A 23583-nucleotide genomic window follows, 5' to 3' on the forward strand; every position below is an offset into this window, starting at 1 on the left:
CTATTCTGGAGAGGAAAGGCAAGTAATGCGACCCACTCCCTCCCTCCCTTCTCTATCCCGTTCTTCTGGGTTACTGTCTCCATAGAACTGATTTCTTCTAAAATGGTCCTATTCATTTGCTTACGTATTTCTTTTCTAGCTTCTCCACCAGAATGTAAGTTTCACCAGGGCAGGGATTTTTAAAAATCTATTTTGGTCTCCAAGTTCCCGGTGCCGAGCACCGTGCCTGGCACACGCCGGGCGCTCAGTACACACCGGGGACGAAGGAATCGCATTTCTCTGGAACGCGGCCGAAGGGGGCAGCCGAGTGGCGTGCACAGGTGGGGCGCCCACGACGCGCGCGGCTGCGCTCCCTCGGCTCCAGGGTGGGTGTGGGTGAGTGGGTGTGTGCGGGGGTGTGCGCGGTAGAGCGCGCCAGCGAGCCGGGAGCGCCGAGCGGGGAGGAGCAGTCAGCGCGGCGCAGAACCCGCAGCGCGGGCCGGGCCGGGCAGCTCGGAGGTGGGTGGGCCGTGCCGCCAGCCCGCCCGCGGGGTCCCCATTGGCCGCCTGCCGGCCGCCCTCCGCCAGGAAGGCGGCGAGGAGCCGAGGGGCTGCTCCCGAGCCGGAGGGGGAGAGCCCGACCGAGCCGACGCCGGGGCGGACGCGTGGGACCCGCGTCCCCCATTCGCCCCCTCCCCGCGCACCCGCCGCCGCTCCGCGCACTCGCCGCCGCCCGGCTCGTCTCCCGCGCTGGCGCCCACGGTCGGCCTCCGACAGCGCCGGAGGGACCCGGGCAGCTCCCGGGCGCCCGGGTGAGTGGCCGCGCGCGCTCCCCGGCTCCTCCCGGGCCCCGCCGCCTGCTTTTGCTTTCGCAGCCGCGGCCAGGGCAACCGGGAAGGCCGAGGCGGGGGCGGCTGGACTGTGGGGAGAAGTGGGGTCGCAGCCAGGAGGCTCCCTCTGCCCCGCGGGCCGGGTGGGAACAGGTGGCGCGGGCCGGGCCGGGCGCTTTGTGTCGGGGCGCGGAGACCGGGAGCGGGCGGCCGCGCCTCCCTCGGCCGCTCCCTTTCCTCCCCTGCTCCCCCGGGCGGCCGTACGCCGGGTCGGCCGGGTAACGGAGCGGGAGTCGCCAGGAATGTGCCTCTGGGGACTGCCTGGCTCGGGGGAGGGGGTGGTCGCGGTGGCCGGGGAGTGCGGGAGCCGAGAGGTGGCGCGGGGGCTGCCGTGCCGCCGCAGGCTGGAGGGGGATGCTTCCAGCGAGGCGCGTTTCGCCCGGGCGAGGGCTTCATTCTTCCGCGGCGCCCCCGGAGGTGGGGAGCTGGGTGGGCGTGTGTGTGGAGGAAGGGGAGGCGGGAAGGCCAGTCACTTCCGGAGCCGGTTCTGATCCGGTCGGAGCGCAGTGCTTTTGGGGACGCGGACCTTGAGGTGCCGTTGTACCCGGCTCCACGCGCGCGCGAGTTGATGCGGGGCTGGGGACGTCCCTGGCGCGGGTTTAACAAAGGGTGCGCCTCTCCACCCGGCGGGGAGGGGCAGCTGGGGAGAGAGGGTCCTCCGCGAGCGGCTCTTAGCTGAGGAGGACTCCTTCCTTTTCGGGTTGTCATTTTATTATTATTGTTGCTATTATTTTAAAGGACTGGAGACTGATGCATGAGGGGCCCAAGGAGGCGCAGGAGCGGTGGTGATGGTGTGGGAAGCGGAGCTGAAGTGCGCTGGGCTTTGGTGAGGAGTGACAGTTTATCATGACTGTGTTCAGGCAGGAAAACGTGGATGATTACTACGACACCGGCGAGGAACTTGGCAGGTACTGGGGGTGCCGGAAGCGCATGCTACTGGGTTGTGGGAATGCATAATATTGGGGGCAGTGGGCGGTAAACAAATGCAGTTTGAATCAGGAGGCTCCCTCTCCCTTCCAAGAGATGTGCAAATTGTAGAGAAAAGAGTTACTAATCCAGCACGGGCTGGGGTCCAGAAATAAACCACCTAATCCAAGGGGCTATGATAGGCAATGTCAGTGTTAGATTATGTTGCAAAGGGTATTGAACAAGAGCCCTGGACAGGAACAGATTTAATTGTCTGCAGTAATTCTTGTCAGCTTTTGCCGTTCGGAGATGAGGCAAAAGCTAAGATATATTTGCATCTGGTGTTAGATCTTCTATGTGATTTAAGCAGAGTACAAACTAATTAGTAGGCTTTTAAAATCTTAATACTTTCTTTCTGAATTTTCAGAGTAACATGAGCAAGTATTGGTAGCATGCTTGCCAGATGTTGCTGTTGGGTTTGGATTTTGAAACTTCCTCCAGCCAGGGATTTAATTACCCAGTTGGTGTTAGTGGTTGCTTTGGTTTCGTTTACCATGTTAAATTTTTAACAAATAAATGATTGAGAGTCTAATACGGCTATCTGGATCCAGAGCATACTTCCACCACTGTGGGAGCTGTGACTCTGAGTGCAAAGTTGTTCAGTTTCTAGGTGAACAAAGAATGATTATTTTGAGGCGTCTCAGCACTGGCTCAGTTTCCCCTTGACTGGGTATTTGACAGGATGTGTTGAGCTCTGGTCTAAGTAGCACAAAGCCCAGTTTTCACACCTAAATTTAGATTCAAAGTAAGAATTTGATTTTAGTGGATTTGTATTGAGTAAAGGATCTTGAAACAAAGAGAAAGTGTGTATTTACTTACACCTGTATCAAAGTATGTATTTTTCCATATTCACCTGATGTCCTGATCCTAAGCTTTTTTTTTTATTTATTTATTTTTTAATTAGGAGGAAATTCAAAAGCACCCTGAGTTACCTAATGGGAATTTCCAGTGTGGAGCTTAACAAAAATTTTTTACAAGTTCCAGTAAGAGTGGGGAATAAAAGCCATTTTTAAAAGGTTACTGTAAGAGAGTATTTCTGTATGTGTTTAGTATCAACTCAGGACATCACTGAGAGAATGCACTTAGGAGGAGCTTATGCTATATTATTGGAGATTTCCTGAGGGAATAAGGAAGAAGGAAAGCTCTCAAAAATCATACTTCATGGATATGTTTAAGATTAAGGTTTAAGGGTATGTGGTTGAAGTACTTGGTTTAACTAGAAATAAATCACTTTATTCCTGTGGTTTTCAGCAAGACGAGTGGTATATGAAGTTTTCCTTTGAGTTTCCCTACTGGGAAAAAAAGGTGAAAAAATGTATTTTAATTCCATTTGTGTCGTGTGGCCTGATTATATAAATTCTTTTAGAAAGAGGGGTGATTAAAATTAGGTGAGCCGATTGTTTTATGGATTAAGTATATGACCTTATTTTCAGTAAGATCTTTTGGTAAAATTGTGTGTTATGAGAAAGAAAAAAAACAAAGCCTCCCTGAGGCTGGTGGGGGAGTTTGTGATCTTTACTTCGTGGGCGAGATGACAGGCCCTCTGCCTCTGAGCTGAGAGGTGGCTTGCTCAGTTCTCACTACATTTAGCTTTGATTTTTGTCTTGGTCTCCGTTTCTGTGTAGAACTTTCTCCCCACTGTGCAAGACTAATTGACACCTGGTTGATGGGCTGATTTAATTTGTGTGACCTATGGATTTGAGAGAAGGGCTCTGAAAACTGGGAGTTGGGGGTTTTTAAAATAAAGTATATATGCCCATCCATCTGATACAGCTTCTTTTGCTTTGCCTAAAAATGGGGAAAATGGTTGATTTGAGGGGGAAGTTTTTTCCCCAAGCCGTGTGATTTTTACATCTGCCTGGGAAATAGCCACTTCCTGAAAACAAGTCCTGACCTAAGATAGATATGAAGGAAAGAGGCTGCTTCATGTGTCACAGAAATGGAAATGGGCAGATAATTGAGCACAAATGCAAGGCCCTTGTAAGTAGTGAGTTATACACAGACCAGTGTGAACATGCTACACTTGACCTGCATGTCTTTAGGAGTCATCTAAATAATAGGTACTCATTTAACTTATGCATATGCTGAGACCAAGTCCATAGCCAGAGGAGGGGAGATAGGTGCACTCAGTATTATTACTATTATTACTTTACTTTTAGGAAAATAGAGTACATATGTATGAGTGCTTGTGTGTGTTAGTGTGTGTCTGTGTACTGCCCAGGACTGCTGTAAAAGCTCTCTGTCCCTGTAAAGAACTTCATAAAGTATTCTGATTATTGCAGTAGTGATCCAGCAGACAGACCACTGGACAGCCATCCTGGTTCAAAACCTGGCTCTGCAACTTGCTAATCACCTTGAATAAGTCCCTCACCCTCTCTGACTCTCAGGATCTTCATTTTTAAAGCAAGGGGCTTAGGGGTGCCTGGCTGGCTCAGTCAAAAGAGCAAGTGACTCTTGTTCTCAGGGTCCTGAGTTTGAGCCCCATGTTGGGTATAGAGATTACTTAAATAAATGATAAATAAAGACTTAAAAAAAATAGAGAGGCTTAATGCTTATGTCATAGCTGTTGTGAAAATCACATAATCTAACACATGTAAAAGTATTTTAATCAGCAGTAAAGAGTTAAACCAGTGCAGATATTATTTGCAGGACTGACTGAGACATGTGGGTGTTCCAGCCAGGCTAATAATTTGGCCTGCAAGTCAATTTTTGTTCAGGTATCTGTTTACCAGTTTTGGGGAAGGGAGGCCTTCCGGGAAAAGGATCATGCATGGGGGAGGCACGTTGATGTTGCCCTTGGCCTCCCCACTCTGAGTCTGAATAAAGCATCTCTGAACTAGACCATGAACCCATTGTGAGCAGCCACCCCTCCCTTTAAAAGACTGTTTGGTGACCTTTTGTGTTGACTCTGGGAGGCCCTTTGGGGTCTCACTGTCCATCTCAGGAGGTAGAACAAAGCCCTCTTTCCATCCCATGGAGTGTTTCTGGGAGGGTTTCTTATGCGTGCAGATTTCTCCATCTGCCATTATATCTGGCTCATTTTTAATGCCCCGGGATGCCTTAGACACTCTTATCAGTGGGAGCTTGGGAGGCTGCATGCTGACTTGTCCCACCATCGGGCTCCCCTTATGTGGTTGGCCGTGGTCCAGCCTAACCTGTGAGCCTTCTGGACATCTCTCTGAGCACCACTTTCCCGGGGAACTGGCCTTCTTTCCTCTCTCGCTGTCTCACTTTACATGATCTTAAGACCCAGGTCCTACCTCCTGAAGAAATTCCCTCCACAGTGATTTCTCCCTTCAGACTTGCTCTCTTGAAGCACTCTACTCTGTTGGAACATGACCGCAGACTGCGTCATGCCATGCCATGTCCTTGCTTTGTGCTGTCATTATTCTTGTATTGCTTTTTTTTTTTTTAAAGATTTTACCCATCGATTTGACAGAGAGAGACAGCCAGAGAGAGAATACAAGCAGGGTAAGTGGGAGAGAGAGAAGCAGGCTTCCCGCCCAGCAGGGAGTCTGATGCAGGGCTTGATCCCAGGACCCCGGGACCATGACCCGAGCCGAAGGCAGATGCCCAGTGACTGAGCCACCTAGGCACCCCTCTTGTGTTGCTTCTTGTAGCCTGCTTGAGCCTTCCTTCTGGTGAGCTCCATGGTCTTTTCTCCCCAGGGCATGCATTGTGCCCTGTAACACCAGGCAAAAACTCCGTCAGTGCCTGGGCAAGCTAATGCAGGTTGGCAGGTGCAATATTGGGACCAGCATGGGGATTTAAGACCTAAATGATGATGTGGATGCTGATGCTGATAGAGAGGCAATGTGTGGTGTGAGGCAGCCTCGGTACACTCACTTGGAAAGTGGGGAGACACCGACCTTTATAGGGTGTTGTGGGAATGAGAGAGCATGGCTGTAACCACCTGACACGCCGTCACTGCTTAAGGTATTATTTTTAATAACTGTTGTCCCCATCCCAGCGTTTACCACACTGTAGAGTCATTGTTTATTTGATTACCTGCTTTCCTCACAGGTTGTCACAAGGCTGTGACCTTGGACTTGCTCATCAGTTTGTATCTCTAAAGCCACTTAGGTACTTGTTGGTAGAGGCTCAATAAATGCTTGCTGATTGGATGAGTAGATTGATATATGTAAAGCACCGTGAACACACACACACACGCTTGCACGTACATATGGCCCCCAGTGAGTGATGACCCCGGTGGAGATGAGCTTGGGATGTTAAGGGCTGCAGCTTATAAGAGTAAAAACTGCTTTTCCTTTTGTGTTCTCTGTGACTGGACAGTTACATGCACAGTAGCCAAAATGTCCAAGCATAAGATCAGCTTTAAACAAAACAAAGTGGAGCATCAGATAATTTACATCGGTTCAGATGGTGGCTGGAAGCTTAATGATTCAAATTGAAAACTTTCTCATTCTGACATACAATCCATAGGCATTTTAACTGATGTAAGGCTTTGTCCTAAACTCCAAGAGTCAGCATACATCTTTCATTTGGTTTACTGCGGACCGCAGAGTGGTTCCTAAGAATTAGGGCAATCCTGTGTGGGTGGGAAGAGGAAAGACTTCTTGGCCTGTTTTCCCTTTAGAGGGAGAATCCCAGGCCCACCTGGATGACTAGTGAGATCATCCTGTAGGACGGTGCTGAATGTGATTTTTTTAATTTGCATTTCTGCTTCTGTGTTCCCTCAGATGTTTCCTCTGATAGGAGAGGCTGCAAAGTTTTAAGAAAGATAAGGTTCAAAATATACATATTAAAGGTGATGTTCAGTGATTTGTTTTTATTAAAATGTAGTCGACACACGATGTTAGGTTAATTTCAGGTGTACAGCATAGTGATTGACAGCTCTATGACTGATGGTATGCCCACAGCATGGTTGCCCTCTGTCACCCATGTACAGCACTATTATTGTTGACTTTGTTCTGCGTTCAGTGATTCTGAATTCTGTGCATTTTAGGAAGGTCCAATAATGCTCTTGCAGGGTGTGAAGGGGGGGCACGGTGATGGCGGTGAGTGGCAGTTTGGCTGGATGCTTGCTTGCCAGCACTGGGAAGGTATCTCTGGACCACCCAGGCAGGCATAATTTAGGTTCGATGGGGCCAGAAACGTAGGGGGTTGAGGTTTTATTGATGGGGAGCCAAGAAGCATTGAAGCGGACTCTTTGGTCCCCCTATGCCTTGCTACCCCCAAGCCTGTATCTTACCTCGCCACTAGGGAACCTAAGGCCCCATAACATTGGCTGCCTCTACAAAACCATGGAAAACACACAGTAGGCTTACAGAGATGGATGCTCAGATTAATTTCAGTAATTACGTATGGGAGTTATATCAGGAGAGGTGACAGTGTCAACATGTCCTCTTAGCTTCTAGCAAAGTTGTGACCCCTTAAAGCCAAAGACCATTTCCTCCCAGGTGGAGTGGGGGTGGGGGGGGCATCTGGGTGGATATCCTTGGAGGTGGTGTGGGGGTCAAGGCCTCAGCCCTGTGAGCTACAGGGTCAATTACATTGTCTGACCTCTTTGAAGACCCCCTGTCTTCCTGCAGGGAAATGTGTTACGAACTTTCACCCTGAGAATTCTAGCCAGATGCTGTGTGTACCTATGCTAACCAGGCATTTTGTCTAAATGCAATAAAAGATGATTTTCCTAGAAAGTTATTACTGATCATGAGACAAAGAATCTGCTTACTGGTGGAAAGGAGGGGCTTGCCTTGGGGAAGAGCAGCCGGAAGATCCCTCGGCACCTGGAGCTGGAAGAAGCTGGAATAATCAGTGGGTCCTCCCTTTCCATTTCATCTAGTCGGTGCTTAGACAGGTCAGGTGTCTCGAGCAGCTGGTTAGTAGGTAGCAAGAGGTGGGCCCCGAAACCTGGCCAGGCCTGCTTCGGGTGTTCTTTACACTAGTTAGGATTTGGCAAGATATTTAAGAGAGGTGATTTGGGCAGGCAGCTAATGCCAATCTGTTTTTAATATCTGCCTTTGAGAGTGTGGTTAGGAACAGCTAGAAGCCAACTTCACTGAAGGTTTGATCCCCCTCACCCCCTTTCCCCAAGCCAGAGGCTTACTCTGAGCTCAGAACTCCCCTGGCACTTTCCTGCACACAGAAACTTCTTTCCTTTTCCCTTGGGCTCCACGGTTATGAATGATGTTGGTGTGTGGCATGGTTTGAACCAACTTCCAAAGTTAATAGTTCAGCTTTTTAGAAAGTTCACAGAACACTCTTATTATTATTTAACCTTTGAGTAATGTACCATGTTAAGTCAGGGCTCTGCCTGGTGGGCCATCCCCTAAATGACAAACAGTTTTTCCTTTCATGATGTGGCACTAGTCTGCATGGTTTAGGGCCTGCTGTATGATTGCCTGAGATGTGGAAGACCATACTTGGTTGTTTTGCTTTGGTTTATTGAGGTAAATTATCACAACAGAAAGCCCTCTCAGCCTTGAGAGAGGTGATATGACGGTATAATTATTTATGGTAAATCCAATTTATTTTATATTATTTATAGTAAATCCACTTTGTTAACATTCTGAATGCATTCCTTTAAATGTGAGAGGAGGAAAAAAAATTGCCCTTCGGTTTTTCTACGGTATCTAAATGGGATTGAAACAACTGCGCCTGAGTAATAAATCTTTCTTAGGTAAACCAAAAAGTGCTGTACCCCTCTCTAGGTTTAATGTGCCAAGAGGATTTTTACAAAGTCTGAAACCTAAGATGGTTAGTGTCTTATTTTCAATCCCAGTCCAAAACAAAACAAAACAAAAGCAGTCCTGTGCTAGTCACTAATCTCGGGCAGTAGGTTGACCGGTGTGATCCTTGGTGACTCTTGTTTATAGCTTCTCTCTTTTTTAGGTGACATTAGAAGCTAGTGTGGCTTACAGATCACACTATGGCCACTTAAGTATAATGTTGCCTCCCCCTGAGAAATGACCATGTGGCTCACCCCTCTGTCTTATGACATTTCCAGTGTGAGCTTGAGGAATTTTATTCAGCAACCTAATGTATATTCAGAGATGTCAGGAGAGGAGGTGGGGTGAACGTTGTTGATTTTTTCCCTTTATAAACACATTCAACTTTGGATGAGGAACATAATGTTTGAGCAAATGAATGCTGGAAACTGCTGATCTCTGGTGTTTGAAAAGTTTATATTGATGGTGCTTATATTCATAAGCCTGGTGGTTTTCAGCTGGGAAATTTGGCTCTGAGTGTGGCCTCTTTTTTGGGACATATTTTCTGTCAAAACTACCTAATTATTCTTATTTAGATCTAATGTGATGAACGAGGCTGGTTTATCTCAAGTAGTGTGGATATTTTAAGTGTTCACCTGCAAGGAATGAGCTAATTTCCATTCTTTCCCATTGTTCAATAGTTCTTTCTGCAGCTTGGTGTTTCCTGCCATTGAAACCACGCATACTTTGCCTTTGTACTTTAAAAAGTCAGGAGCTTTGAGACCTTACTCCCATCTTCCATGCTCATGTCTGAGGCCCTTGAGGGTAGAATTTTCCAGTTGAAAAATAAATGTAGGGAAAATAATCAATGCCCCCTTTTTCGATCTGTCATGAAAAGGATTAGCTCTTCCTCTGAGCTGCACGTCTATGATCAGGCTGTGTATGCAAAAGGTAGGTAGGACGGCTGAGCCAAGGAAGAGCGACAGAGGGATCTGTTGGGACAGAGAGGGAGTGGCTTGGAGCAGAAAAGATCAGTAGTTGGAGCTGACCGAGGCCAGCCTCCAGTTCTCCTTTGAGAAGTTGCTTTGCCTCCTCTGTTTGGAGCTCCATTTTGGCGGGGGAGGGGGGGCCGGCGTCTGTGGTTTCTGGGTAAGCAGTGTGTGTGTCTCTGGGAAAGTGATGAAAAAGACCACAACCTTTTGAGCGTAGTTTTTAACAGGCTGGGAGTTACAAGCTGCTTACAAGCTGCTTCACTTTACAAACAACAACAGCAACAAACTAAGCTAGGGCCACTGCAGGTACGTAGATGCTGTCGAGAAGAGACTTTTACAGCCAGCTGCCTACGTCTGAGATGCTGACTTGCACATGATACACGGAGGAGCTGTCTGGAGAAATTTGGTAAGCAAAACCAAACCCAAAAACACTTAAGAGGTCCCTTGCTACCTAACAAATACCATTTTATTGGTATATAAATCAGTATAATTGAAAACAGAGCCTGCCAGCGGTTTCTTTTATACACCTGGGGTGTGAATATACAAAGCTGTCTCTCTAAATATTGTTTTTGCCACTCAGAGTACCTAGAATCAGCATGTGAGCTGTTGTTTGTGAAGCCAGAAACTTCTACTGAGTTTGTCCTCAGGAGCTCCTCTGGCTCCTGATGATCACGGGTTAGCTCTCTTTCCCACGGCAGGGTACGAGTAGCTCCTTTCCCGGCTTGTTTGTGCCGCTCTGCAGACCATGAGTGCGGTGGCACCGGGGTGCTCAGTGCCAGACCGGGCTGACTTGAGGCACTAATGCTCCTTTTTCTCCCGAATGTCATTTATTCCACATTGTGCCGTTGGAATGAAATAGATTCCTCATCTGTCATCCCATCTGGCTATGAGCCTATCAAGTGACTGCTTGGGATTCTGTTCCTGGCATTTCTTTGCACCGTAATTCAAACAAGCTTTGGGATAGCTGGAAGATATTTAGTTTTCCCTTCTAGAACTGATGAGGGCTGGTTCTAAGTACCATCCTGTATTTTCCCTCATGTAGAGCTGCAGGCGGCTGATTCAGTTGTTTGGGAGAGGAAGTGAATGAGTACAAGTGGAATATTTTCCAGGATAAAGTTTTATCAGTCTGTGCCCTCCCCACCCCTCCCTTGCCACAGAGACAGCAGAGCTTGGCAAATCCAGCAGTGGACAGGCGAGGTAGGCCTCGGGGCATGTGTGTGGAAGCACGAAGTCCCTGGGTTTTGCCAAATGTGATCCCGGCGCTGAATGAGTATGCCCTGTTTTCTGAGTATTGCTGATTAGTAGGGACCACCCTCAGTAGGTCTCATCTTCAGAAGCAGTCTTCTCTCTTTGATGAAGATAATTTAAAAAAAAAATACCTACATTAGAGAGAAGTGATCACCTGGAGAAATAGAGGCAAATAGGAAATGACTTGGCCAGTGTCAGCCCATAGCCTTCTCCAGAGCATGCTCCCGGCTCTTCTACCAGGAAGACTTAGTTTTTATATTCCTTTAAAAAAAAAAAAAAAAAATTTTATTTATTTATTTTGACAGAGAGAGAGGACACAGCGAGAGAGGGAACACAAGCAGGGGGAGAGGGAGAGGGGGAAGCAGGCTTCCCGCAGAGCAGGAAGCCCGATGCAGGGCTCGATCCCAGGACCCTGGGACCATGACCTGAGCTGAAAGCAGATGCTTAACGACTGAGCCACCCAGGCGCTCCTAGTTTTTATATTCCTTAACAATTTGGAATGAAGCATTGGCCGCTTTGTGTACTTTTGTAGTTGGCTTCTGCATGTGCTTCTCGGCTCTCGCTATGGATTGCACATTTTCTGAGAGTAGAGAACACGGCTCTTTGTGTCTCTTCCGTTGGGTGGGATTAAGCTAAGCACACAGTGAGTCTTGTTTATTTGCCTTATGAAGGTACATATGCAGAAATCAGAATATGGTTCAGAAGTTCGGACCCAAATCCCTGATTCCACAATGCACACCAGCTGTTACCTTGGGAAACTCACTTGACTCAGTTTTTTCATCGTTAAATGGGGATAGTAATCATACCTATCTCATAAGTTCGTTGTGAGGTTGTAGATAATGTGTGTAAAGTGCTTGGTCTGGTACCAGGCACACAGTAAATGCTTGAGAAGTGGTGGCTGGTTAACAAGATGGAGAGAGCGAGAGGGAATGAGGGAGAAGGGGACTGTATTACACGCTTCTGAATCTATGTGACAGAACCCTACCTTGGCTCCGTTCATTCCGTCTTTCCCTGCTCAGGTTCTGGCCTGGACACCTAGCATAGGGTAGGGGTGAGGGCTCACTCCTTAGTTCCATCCTTCTGCCTTCTCTTCTCCATTCTCCTCTACCTGTGGCTCAGCCTGCAGGGTGGGCTCATTCTGCCAAGTTCGACTTTGTTCACCTGATCCATCCTTATAGGCATGCCTGCCCCATGCCAGTGGGCGCCAACCCAGGACTCGGTTTCTGTGCTGGGTTCCCTCAGCGAGTCTGCCTCATGTTGTGGTAGATGGTTCTTCGAGTTCCTGAGAAGCAAATTAGGAATTTAGCTGTGCATTAAAAAATGGGCTGCTGGGGATAAGATGCCATCTTGAAAGTCCATCCACGGGAGCCTGGGTGGCTCAGTTGGTTAAGTGTCTGCCTTTGGCTCAGCTCATGATCTCAGGTTCATAAGACTGAGTCCCGAATCGGGCTCCCTGCTCAGCCGGGAACCTGCTTCCCCCAACCCACTCCCCCTCCCCCTGCTCATGCGCTTTGTCTCTCTCTCTCTGAGTAAATAAATAAAATCCTTAAAAAAAAAAAAAAGAAAGAAAGTCCACCAGATGCCATGGGAAGAGGGAGGGGGAAGCTTCTGTTAAGGAGGTCCTATTAAGATGGAAAGAGATGTGTCCAGGGAAGCCAGGGTCACTAAAGCAGCAAGTCAGCCAGGAGTCAGCTGCTCAGAAAAGCTCCGAGGGGTAGCCCTCCTGGCATTGTTGAGGACCCGGGACATGTCAGCAGGCAAATTCAGCTTTCCTGTGCTGTCCTTGAGTTCCTGAAAAGCCAATTTCATTTTTCTAGCTGCTTTTTAAGTTAAAAATTGTCCTGAGCAGCCAGTTAAGACCCCAGGAATTTGATCAGAGACACAAAGCACAGCTTTTTGTGATAGATCTTTATGGAAAAAGAGGTCTGAAATGAGGGCCCCCGAGTGCCTGAGCAAGACGAGCTTGCTACAGAACACCAGACCTATGGCAGAGCCGAGCCTCCATTCAGCTGTGACACGTACTGATTTAAGATGTGAAAATGAGGGTTTGGACAAGCCCAAATTGCCCGTGCCAGGAAAAGCCTATTAGGTTGGTGGCTGAAAGACTGAATTGTTAGGACTCACTTAATGACCAGGAGGCTCTGCCAGGTGCTGGGGGTGAATGCCCACTTAAACCCGGGAGTGCCTGTCCTTGTTCCCCTGGGTGGGGGTCTCGCCTGTGCAGGGAACAGGGCTCCTGCCCAAGAGGCCACTTTTAAAGGGTGCTTCCTCATTCTTCAGGCCCACTGAGCAGATAGCTTTAGTTTCTAAAAGTGACATTAGAATTTGAAAAGAAAAGTACTTGGAAACTGGGTCTAGAAGGTGAGTTCAGCTGAAATATATGGGAATGGCATAGCTGACTATAAACAGGCAACGTACGTGGACCGTTACACAAAACTATGGTGTGAGCCAAGCCATACTATCTGTTCATCATTTATTCCTTCATCCAAGGTTGGCCGGACATGTGAATGACCCAGCACTTGCTGAGGTGTTTGGTAGGACCCTTTATCTCAACAAATTTCTAATCATGCAGAGTAGACAGACTTTGCACAGCCAATGATAACAGAAAGCCCAAGTAAGAAGTGAGAGAAACCAAGTATGGAAACCTGTTTTCGGAGTTTGGGCAGGGAAAGGTCATTCTGCCCTCGAGGGGTCATTGCTTTTTTTCATTCATTTATTCAGATTCTTGTGGGGATGTAAAAACGTAAGCAGGTGGGTGCGTGATCAGCTATGTGTGTGTGTGTTTCTGTCCAGTCCCTGGTAGCTAGTGGGAATCAGGCATGAAGCAGGAGACAAGGAAACCGAGATTTGCTGGGAACCATCTAGACAGGGGGCTGGAGGTAGGTATCGTTATCCACATTTTACAGATCAGAAAACTGAGGTTCGAGAAGACATCGGCCTTAGATAATGTGTACAAAATGGCAGAGGCAACTGCTGGATGCCCACACTGCTAATCCATGTCTGGAAATTGGCTGGTGGGTGATGCAGCTCACTTTGTGTCCTATTTCTTGGTCACTGTCTTGGAAGGGAGGTTCAAAGAACTTTAAAACAGCCAGCTTAGTGTCAGCTCCTCTGATGCGTTCAGTGCAGGTTTCCTTTGTTCCTTCTACACCAGGCATTGCTCAGCCGTGGCGCTGGTGACCATTTGGTTGGGATACTTCTTTGTGGTGGGTGCTGCCTGGTACACCGGGGGATGTTTAGCAGCACCCCTGGCCTCCACCCACCACCGGATGCCAGTAGCGCCCTCCGTCCCCCAAGTTGTGACAACCCAAAATGTTCCGAAACATTGCTACATGTCTCTTGAGGGGCAGCCCCTCCCCACTGCCCATTGAGAATGACTGGGCTCCAGGATCAAGACAGGGAAGCATTGACTAATGGGCCTAAGGGTTGGAGCTAGTAGTAGGCAAGCAAGATCCTGCACCCAGTGGGCAAAGAAAATGCCCTTGAAGGAAGCTACTGGAATTGGTGTCCAGAGCTGGGGAATGAATAGAACGGGCAGCCAGGTGGTGTGAGCAGGAGGTCTGGGGCAGGTGCTGTCTGACGTGGATGGGTCTGCCATGTCCCAGAGGCCTGGCGTGGGACTGACAGTGAGGAAGACCTAGAGAGGCTGCCGGCCAGACTTCCAGATGTCACTCCCCTGGGCATGGGAGCCCCCCGTGGCTAACACCTTGGTTTCTGCTGTGCCCCTCCCTGCTGACCAGGGTGCTGGGAGTCACAACCAGGCTCCTGTTGCTGCCTGACCACCGTCCGCCCCGCTCTCTCCCCAGGGTGGCATTCTGCTCCTGTCTTGAGGACTCTGTTTTTAACCTGCTTAATAGGTGTTGGCTTTTTTTTTTTTTTTTTTTTTAATATACTGATGGCTAATTTTAAGTCAAAGCTGGAGAACTCCTACTTTTTATTCTCTTTTCATTTCTTTTAGCCCCCGGTTTCTGCCTCTCTAGCAGAGTGGCTGGTACAGCGTGCTGCGAGACTGTGGGGAGCCCATATGGCTGAGTTACTGCCTCCTAAGTCCTTCTTCCTAGCAGGGGCTTTTAAAGGTAAAAGGTCAGGTCTGGGGGCCTCCTCGACAGGAGGTGTGAAGAGTGCTCTGCCCGGGCTCCCAGTGCCCTGGGGACAGGCCACTTGTGTAGACTGGGGAAGCTTGCCAGTGGGGGAGGGTGTGAAAGGCCTCTGGCTTGGGGGCTGTTGTGGAAAAGGGAAATGTGTCAAATGTGTCAGTCAGGGTGCTGGCAGGAAATGAGTCCGCTCCCAAGGGTTCGGGCGAAGGTTACAGGTTGGCCAGGTACATAGCAGTCTGGGGAATCTGATACCTGCCAAGGCTGAGCTGGAGCCCCTGAGGAGAGCTACCAGCACATGTCATTTTAGGGAAGAAACACCCCAACTTCCCTCTCCTTCCCTCCAGCCTCTTGTCAGCCACTCCTGTTAACCACCTGCAGGGAGACATAGAGATGCAGTATGTTGGGGGGCAGCCACCTGGCCGGGCAGAGAGGAGTGGGGGTGCGGGGTGGAGCTGGACCAATGGAGGCAATGGAGAATAATCAGGAAAGGGGCATCCATTGGTGGCAGTGATGAACTGATGCTGGGTTTGTATGCTACTGTTCCTCTCTGTGGTGTAGGTGATCAGAATCCGCCCTGTCAACATGGAGGACCCTCCTCAGCTCCCCCTGATGCTGGGTTTATATTCCCTTTCCCCCAGGGAGTCATCCTGAGCATCCCACTTCCAAGCGATGCCCTCCTCTTGGGAACTTCTGGGGCAGTTCCTCTTTGGCACATTCATAAAACATTTAGACTCCCCACCATTACATTGTTAGCTATCCGTGTGTGTGTGTGTGTATCATATATCTTCCCTGGATTGGAAGCCCTTCAAGATGTCACAGTTCTTTTGTTCCCAGCATCTTGCAAGAAGATATTCTAGAAATATCTGTAGTTTGATGATCAATTCCCTTAGCTGGTCATAATCACGAAATTCTGCAATGAAGGACTGCAGCCATAGTTCCTGAGTTTTGAAGGTGGACAAATAATCCCTAAAAAGTTCCCTAAGATGCATTGTGTGTTTTCATCCTTGGGATAACACTGACAGGTGAAAGCCCCGTAAAGGTCCCCATATCACACCACTCCCTGCAGGGGAGGTTGTGGACAGAGCAGCTATGTCTTTTCTACTGTAGTGCAGTGATGATGTCCCCAAACTCTGCTGGTGCTTTTGACCATGTCACATATTCTCAGTGTCATATATATTTAAAAATGTTAAAGCATGGGGGCGGGAGGGGCATCTAGTGGGAATAAAATGGGGTTGACCCCATTTCAGTGACAGAGGGGGAGATATGAAGCGGAGGCAGTACCAGCGACCCATCCGTCCCCGGTCACAGCTAGTGTGGTTCTCGGAGAAAGCAGCGCACAGCTGGGCCGAGCCTGGGAACAGAGCCTCTCCAGCACAGCTGTGTGCCCTGGAATATTTGCAGTTTCCGAGTGGAAACCTAAGGGACTTGGTGGTAAACCCTCTTGCAGTCTGCAGTTGCCCGGCTGTCAGTCAGTTCTGTCAGCTTTGCTCTCTCTTTTATAATGCTTGAAAATTGGGGCTTCACAAAGGAAAAAGGAAGTCTTAACCTAGAATTGACTTCTTCCTCAGTACATGTGAATTGATTCTAGTACGTGTAGGAAGGTGTATCATGTGTTCTGAAAGGATAGGGTTTAGCTCTTGTTCCTGGGGTTGCGCTTCCTCTGCAGTGATAAAGAGATTATAGGCGCTCGAAAGCCCCACGGCAAGGGGGCAGTGGTTGAGAGCAGGTATTTTTAAAATCAGCCACTGTGGGGTGGGAAGAATCAGGATATTGGTAACAACTGGAATTCAACTTTATTGTTTCTTATCGACCCTTGAAGGTAGGTGGGAAGTGTGTTTTTATGCTGCTTTTACAGATTGGGAAACAGCAGAGTTCAGTTCAGTGGTAATTGAAATGTGGGCATGTGTATAGGCACACGTGTGCGTGTAATATATGTACACGTATGCGTATACACATGCATACATGTCTTATAAATTTGACTGATATAAAGGATGTATAACACACAATTTACAAGTTATAAAATATGCATGGTGTATTGTAAATTCCGTATAGCCAGTTGAATCTCACGGAATGCTTTCCTTGATTTTTGCGTTGGCTGACCTATGGTCCACAGTGTTTTGACAAATGGAGTTTCCCTGTCTGCGAATTATTTTCCCAATAAATTTATCACCACTAAATCTGACATGTGATCTCCTGTTGGACTCTCTCTCATCCTTGGACAAATTATATTCATTAAACTCAACCGTTTTTCAACTTCACTGCCAGTTGCAGTTGTGCTGTCTTTTTAGCTTTCGGTGTCCTTGCAGGGATTGGGACTCTGATTCTATATTATTATAACAGTGGCTGTGTTTAACAAGCAGCTCTCCAGATTCCTGCAAAATGAACAGGGCGCGCTCTCGTGAGCTGGCAAAGGCAGGCTGGAACACTTCCCCTATTCCATTGTTAAAATCTGAGAAGGATGTTCTCGCCTGTCTTTCTCAGTCCCCAGGATGGTGCTCAATGTCTGGTTAGAGACTCAGGAAGTATTGGTAGCTTGAGTGAGTGAGGTTTCCAAGCTGGGACTGGGAGCCAGTTCATGAGATTCCAGTTTGTACCCCATTGTCCTTGGTGGGCAATGAGAAAACTCAGGGAAGAAGGGGGTCCAGGAACTGAGAGTGTGTCCGTGGTGGGAACGGACTGACAAAGTCCTGCCCTCTGGTGGGATGTCAGCGCTCGAGCAGCGTGATGTAAACAGGAAGAGAGAGAATAGCATCTCCCCTGTCCTTTCTTCCAGCTCATGTAACCTGACATTTTTCTTCCCCATCTTCTAGGAAAGGGAAGGCCTTCTCTTCTAGGAGGGTGGTGACTTCCGTTAGTCATCGGTAGCCAGTGGGGATGACCAGTTATGGGGAACAAGAGAGTTAGAGCCCCTTATGTCTTCTGGAATGGCTGGTACATTCACATGGCACGGAAGTCTGAGAGGGTAGGCGGGGAGAGGTAGTGTACGTCTGTCTGTCTTCCAGGCACCAGCAGCTCGGCTTTTTGGGGTCCATCCAGATGCAGTCTCTGCATATTAAAGTCAATAAACATATAAATATTTTCATGTGTTTCACTGAAATGGTATCATGCTGTTCACTTTGTTCTGCACTTTTTTTTTTTTAACCTCACAACATATCTCAAATCATTCTGTTACTATACAAAAAGGAATGCCTCTTTTCTGTTCTGTGGGTTTACCATAATTTGTCTGTCTCCCAATCTACGAACTTTTAGGGTTCTTTCCTAATTTTTGTATTACAAATAATGCTGCAATGAATACCTTTGTGTAAAATGTTATAGTTATCTGTAGGATAAGTTCCTGAAAGTGGAATTCCTGGGTCCAAGGTTATAAGCCCTTGTCATTCTGGTGGATATTGCCAGGTTGTTCTTTTAAACTACCCTGCTACCCACAATTAAGAGCCGATTTCCGTACTGTCTCCCACAACTGTTGGGTTCTTGCCATTTGTTGAGCATGGTTTGATTAATTTTTAGATATGAAGGAATGTAAGCTTCTTTTCAGGTATTTAAGAATTGTTTGTGTTTGCTGTGAACTTTCAATTCATACTATTTGCTCATTTTTTGATAGGTTTGTAGACCTCTGTTAATTTGTAGGGGCCCTTTATATACGGAAAATAGCTTTCAATGGTGCCTGGATGGCTCAGTTGGTTAAGCGTCGACTCTTGGTTTCAGTTCAGGTTGGGATCTCAGGGTCGTGAGATCGAGCCCCAGATTGCGCTCTGTGCTCTCCCTCTCCCCCTCCCTCCATCCCTCTCCCTCCCTCAAAAAAAAATAGCTTTATGTCTATGACATGATTTGTACATCTTTTTTCTGGGCTGTCATTTGTCTTTTGACTTTGTTTCTAGTGTTTTTCCTCCCATGGATACATTTTTGTATTATGGTAAAATTACATAAAATAACATTTTCCATTTTAACCACTTTTAAGTGTGCAGATCATTAAGTACATTCACACTGGTTGTGCAGCCATCCCACTGTCCAGCTCCAGAACTTTTTTATCATCTCAAACAGATGTTTTTTTTTTAACATGTCAAATTTATCAAATTGTTTCTTTCATCTTTTGCGGGTTTTGTGTCACAGTTAGAAAGTCCTTTCCTACTTTGAGTTTATTAATAAATAGTCTGTATGGTTTCTTGTAGTACTTTTGTGGTGTGTTACTTAAATTTAAATACGTGATCCATCTGGAACTCATTTGGGTGTAAAGGATGAGGTATCATTCCAAATATTTTTTTTCCAGATAGTGAGCCCTTTGATTGTCATTTGGTCATCAAACATGGTTTGAGAACAAACCGTATTCGATGGGGCAGGGTGGGGGGGGGGGAGATGGTGTCTGGCACCTCGGTAGCTATCGGGAAACAGCAAAGAAGCCACTTTGAGTAGTCCATGTGAATGGCGGGGGGCTTCAGAAATAAGCCTGACCCAGTTTGAGGAAATCTCATTCTAGGAAAATTCGAGCTCCTGGGTATTTATGTTTGCTAACCTCAAATAGAATCACAGACTCACTCGTCAGTACTTCGTCTGAACTTGCTGAAAGACAGTCTATTTGTATCCCTGCTGACACAGTTGGATAGGATCTGTGTAGCACGCAGGACAGAACTTCCCGTCTCTCAGGCAAGGACGAGCACTTCGTGTCCTGCCAGAGGCTCTAAAGGAGGCTAGGAAGGGGCGGGCATCAGGGCTGAAATCTAGCTGAAGCTCAGGGGCCTCTGCCTGGAAGAGGGGCACCTGTTTGTCATTCACCCAAAGGCTCCAAAAAGGCCAGAGGTGCCCTGACCCTAGAAGCCAGTTGGCCTGAGTCTCTAGACCCACTAGCAAGTATGCTTCTGGATCTGTTCTCCCAGGCTCCTCAAGAGGAGCATCAAGGAGCACCCTTGCATTCCAGGTGTGCTGGACTGCTGAGCCCCTCACCCTCAGGGTAGCTGGCGGGACTGGGGCATCTGAGCCCCCAGGCTGGTTATCTCAGGCGGCAGGCAGCAGAGACTTCATTTCTGTGTGTTCCATGAGTTGGGGTAGGAAAGGTTGGGAAGCCTTGAACGTGCATCTTTCTCAGAAGCCTGAGGTGAAGCAGGGGTGGGTGCCCTGATAGAAGCACCTTGTCAAAGAATTCCAGGGGACACCAGTCACAATCCATTCACATCCCAAACAGTGTGACTGGTACGTCCTGTGGTTTCCCTGGGGTTGCCTTTTATCCCATGGGAGCCTGTGGGTGCCCTATGGAAGCAATTGGGGTGGAAGACTATGTCTTTCTGTGTGGGCGGCGAGTTCTAGGACTTTCTGCATCTCTATTTTTCACTGTGCTTAGCTCAGAAATGAGTTGAATTAATGAATGACAAAATGCCAAGTTCCAAAATAAAGCAGAAATAGTTCTTTTGTCAAGGCAGCTGGGTCTAGGTTGGGGACTTCTGGTCTACCTCCTTTTCAGTGTGTTTTCATCTCCTCCCCCCAAGAGCTCTCCAAGGTCTGGTACTGTGGCTGCTCCCTTCATTGCCCAGCTCTCTCCCCACTGTGCCTGGCACCCCTGGAAGCTTGAATGTTTGAGGAGCTTAATTCCCTGTCCCTGTTGCTCTCACCACGGGGTGAGAAGTCGGTTGTTCTGAAGGACATGACCAGTCAGTTGAACCATAGCTGTACAGAGAGATGTACGTTTGTTTTGAAATATTAAAATGAGATTTACCTGGAAACATTAAATATTTAAATTCTTTGTTGAGTTTTGCTTTTTTTTTCCTGATTACTAGATTTTTTTTTTTTTTGCCTTTCTCCCAGGTATAATTTGCATGCAGTGACATTACACTTGTTACTGTGCCATTCTAGTTTTAACAAATGTGACCTCCAGCACAGTCAGAATGTACAGTGGTTCCCTTATCTCCCCAAATTCTCTTCTGCCCCTTGTAGCTAGCACCCTGCTTCCCCCAGCGCGTGGCAACCACTCATCAATTTTCTGTTCCCGTAGTCTCCTTTTTGAGAATGATCTAGGAATGGAGTCATGCATAGCATATGTGCCTTGTAAGTCTGGCTTATGTAGTGCATTTGAGATTCATCTGTGTTGTGGAGATGTCAGTTCTGCCCTTTTTATCATTGAGCAGTATTCTCTTGGATGAATATGCCATAGTTTATCCATGTCCCTGAAGGACATTCAGGGTTTTCCAGTATATTTTTAGTATTTTGACTGTTTCTGTCTGTTAGTGGGTGGGAAGCTTTCTAGAGAAAGCTTTTGGGTGAATGACAAACAGGTGCCCCTCTTCCAATTATGTTTGGTATCTTTCTTCAGGGCCAAGTTTTTTGGGCAGCATCCCCCAAGACACCCTCTGTGATGTGCACTAAATGGTCCTTTAAAATGATGGTGGTAGTAGTGACGTCACCGTGCCCCCAACTGGTTGACACCTCACCACCTCAGCCATCCTCCATTATTCTCTCCTGCTCTCTCTCGTGAGTGACATACCTCCTTTGATGTGGGGCCAATTAGAAATGTTATAAAAGCATTTCTCTGAAAACTCGGAACCCAAACTAAACCATCTCCATATGCTGTTTTCTACTTCAAAGACAGTTGGAGGATAGTTTGACACAATTTCTTTCCTTTAGAAGAGGGGAAGGCTCTTCGCCGTGGGGCCAAGGAGGAGGGAATGGAAGGAAGCCCCTGAGGACATCGTCTCAGGCAGCCTGGGGAAGTGGACACCTGAAGGGTAGAGGGCCAAAGATTTTGTTGGTTGGCTATAATTATTTAGCTGATAGAAATAGAATTCTGTAGCAAAGCCTGGTATCCTGGGTATCACACTCCAGGGAGGAGAACTGATGTCTGCATACTTCACTGACAGGTTGTGTCATTTCGAGTGACCCTCTGTCTCCCAGTGGCTGGAAGAACATCCCAAGAGTGGCACTGAGGAAACTTGGATTTTGACCTTGACAGTGTCGTCTTCAGCACCGTGTGTACTTAAGTTTCTCTATGTTAGGATGAGGGCCTCGGAAAGGATGGGCCTCTTGGGTCTCTGACGCTGATCTCACCCTCTCAGATCCCAGCATATGGTTGCTCTCTGCATCTGCTGGGTCTGTGAGTCCAGAACCTCGGGGTTGCTGAGCCACCCTCATTGCTCACCCCGCGTCCAAGGGGGATCGTGCTCTGTTGCAGGACAAGCCTCAGCTGGCTGAGCCGCCCTAGCGGAGTATAGATGAGCATGCTCCTGCCAGCGTGAGATTCGGGGGGAACTTCTCCGAATCCAGCCCTGTAAGGAAGGCGATCTGGCAAAAGGTCCCTAAAGACTTTTAAAAGCCCATTATGTAGATGCAATACTGTCTTCCATTAGCAGATATATCAAAACACAAACCTAATGTTTGTGTGACCAGACACGGAGCTTCCTTTTGAACCGCGTTAGTGGGACTTCCCTCAGGTGGTTATTTCATATCCTCTTTGTCTTGCAAGTGACATTTAAAACACTTCTCCTTTGAAGCACGCATGTGAGTCCAGGAGAAAAATCCGAGAATGGAACGGGGTCTTTTGGCCAAGATCTTATCTGCGAGTGATCATTTGCCAACCAGACTGCGAAATCATTACTCCTCCTTTGCCACGACGTTCCTAGTGACTTGGAAATGGAAAGTCAGATTTCAGAAGAGTCCCCATGGCACCGATGCATCCCCGCATTATTTCGTACACTTGTAGACAGTTTGAATTGTGTACGTGGATACATCAAGCCATGTTTGTACAGAGCCCGTGCTGGTAGCTCTGATAACTGACATGCAGTGTCACATCCTGGCTTGGACACTCATCTAAGTTAGTCAGATTTTCGAGAACTTCAGCATGCCTAAGATATCAATGCTTTGTCCAGTTAGAAGCCTATTGTTAGAATACATTGTCTGTTCCTTCTTCCTGGTGTACTTGTCCCACAGAGAGCTACACACCAACCCTCACCTCTTTCATCCTTTGCTCAAATGTCACTTTCTCAGTGAATGCCTTCTAAAAATCAGCTCTCACCCCGCATTATACCCCATTTTCTGCCCTACTTTTCCCCAGCACTTAGCACTTCCTAACACGCTACTAACATAATCTAACTATCTTGTTTTTTAAAAAGTAAAGGGCATTATTTATTGTGCAGCTCTTTCATCAGAGATCTCTGTCTGTTTTATCCCAGGTACCTGGAACGGTGCCTCACACACAGTAGGTGCTCCATAGAAAGTTAGGGAGTGAACGTGTGCATAATGAGGGGATGCGTAGCGGAGTTCTTGGGTTATTAGTTTGCTTTCATTTCTTGACTGCAAAGCTGGAGGGAAGGCGCAGGTTGCATTGGAGGGAGAGGGAGTTCCACAGCACATGGACTGCAGCCTACATCCCTTTTCCTGTGGGCACAACTGACTGCCTTGAGGCTGCCTGGAGCAAAGAAGCCTCCAGTTCCATCGGGCTCAGGCTGGCCCGGGAGAGCCCAGGAGGAGAGCGCCTGGTCACCTGGCCCTCAGTGCACGTCGGGCTCGCTCTGTCCTGCTGGGATCTGGTCTTCTGCTGTAAATCATCTCTGGCCCTTTAAATTTAGGGTTTCATGAGAAATGTTGGTGTGGGGGAGTATCTGATGGCTCCCTAACTTCTCAGAAGCCTGCTTCCTCATCTGCAAAGCAAAGATCAAGGGAACTGCCTTAGACATCTGTGGACGTTACATCAGAGAATCTACATCACTTCTTTTTTTTTTAAGATTTTATTTATTTATTTGAGAGAGAGAATGAGAGAGAG

General features: G+C 47.7%; 1 protein-coding gene across 6 annotated transcripts in view; it reads left to right on the forward strand.

The window, feature by feature from the left end:
• Window positions 1-201: 201 nt before the first annotated feature.
• DAPK1 (death associated protein kinase 1) overlaps window positions 202-23583 on the forward strand; it is a 178820-nt gene continuing 155438 nt past the window's right edge. Inside the window, exons 1-2 of one of the 6 annotated variants that reach the window (XM_025851609.2) lie at window positions 202-320; window positions 1608-1777. In XM_025851609.2, coding sequence (XP_025707394.2) covers window positions 1716-1777 — 62 coding nt within the window. In that variant the 5' untranslated portion in view covers window positions 202-320; window positions 1608-1715. Of the gene's footprint in view, window positions 321-403; window positions 499-519; window positions 792-1170; window positions 1287-1393; window positions 1479-1607; window positions 1778-23583 lie in introns of those variants that run through there. The other 5 variants (XM_025851607.2, XM_025851606.2, XM_025851611.2 and 2 more) reach the window with 5 other exon arrangements.

Source organism: Callorhinus ursinus, unplaced genomic scaffold, assembly GCF_003265705.2.
Source record: "Callorhinus ursinus isolate GAN/ISIS: 27379988/994484 unplaced genomic scaffold, GSC_fseal_2.0 scaffold39, whole genome shotgun sequence".
Classification (NCBI taxonomy): domain Eukaryota; kingdom Metazoa; phylum Chordata; class Mammalia; order Carnivora; family Otariidae; genus Callorhinus; species Callorhinus ursinus.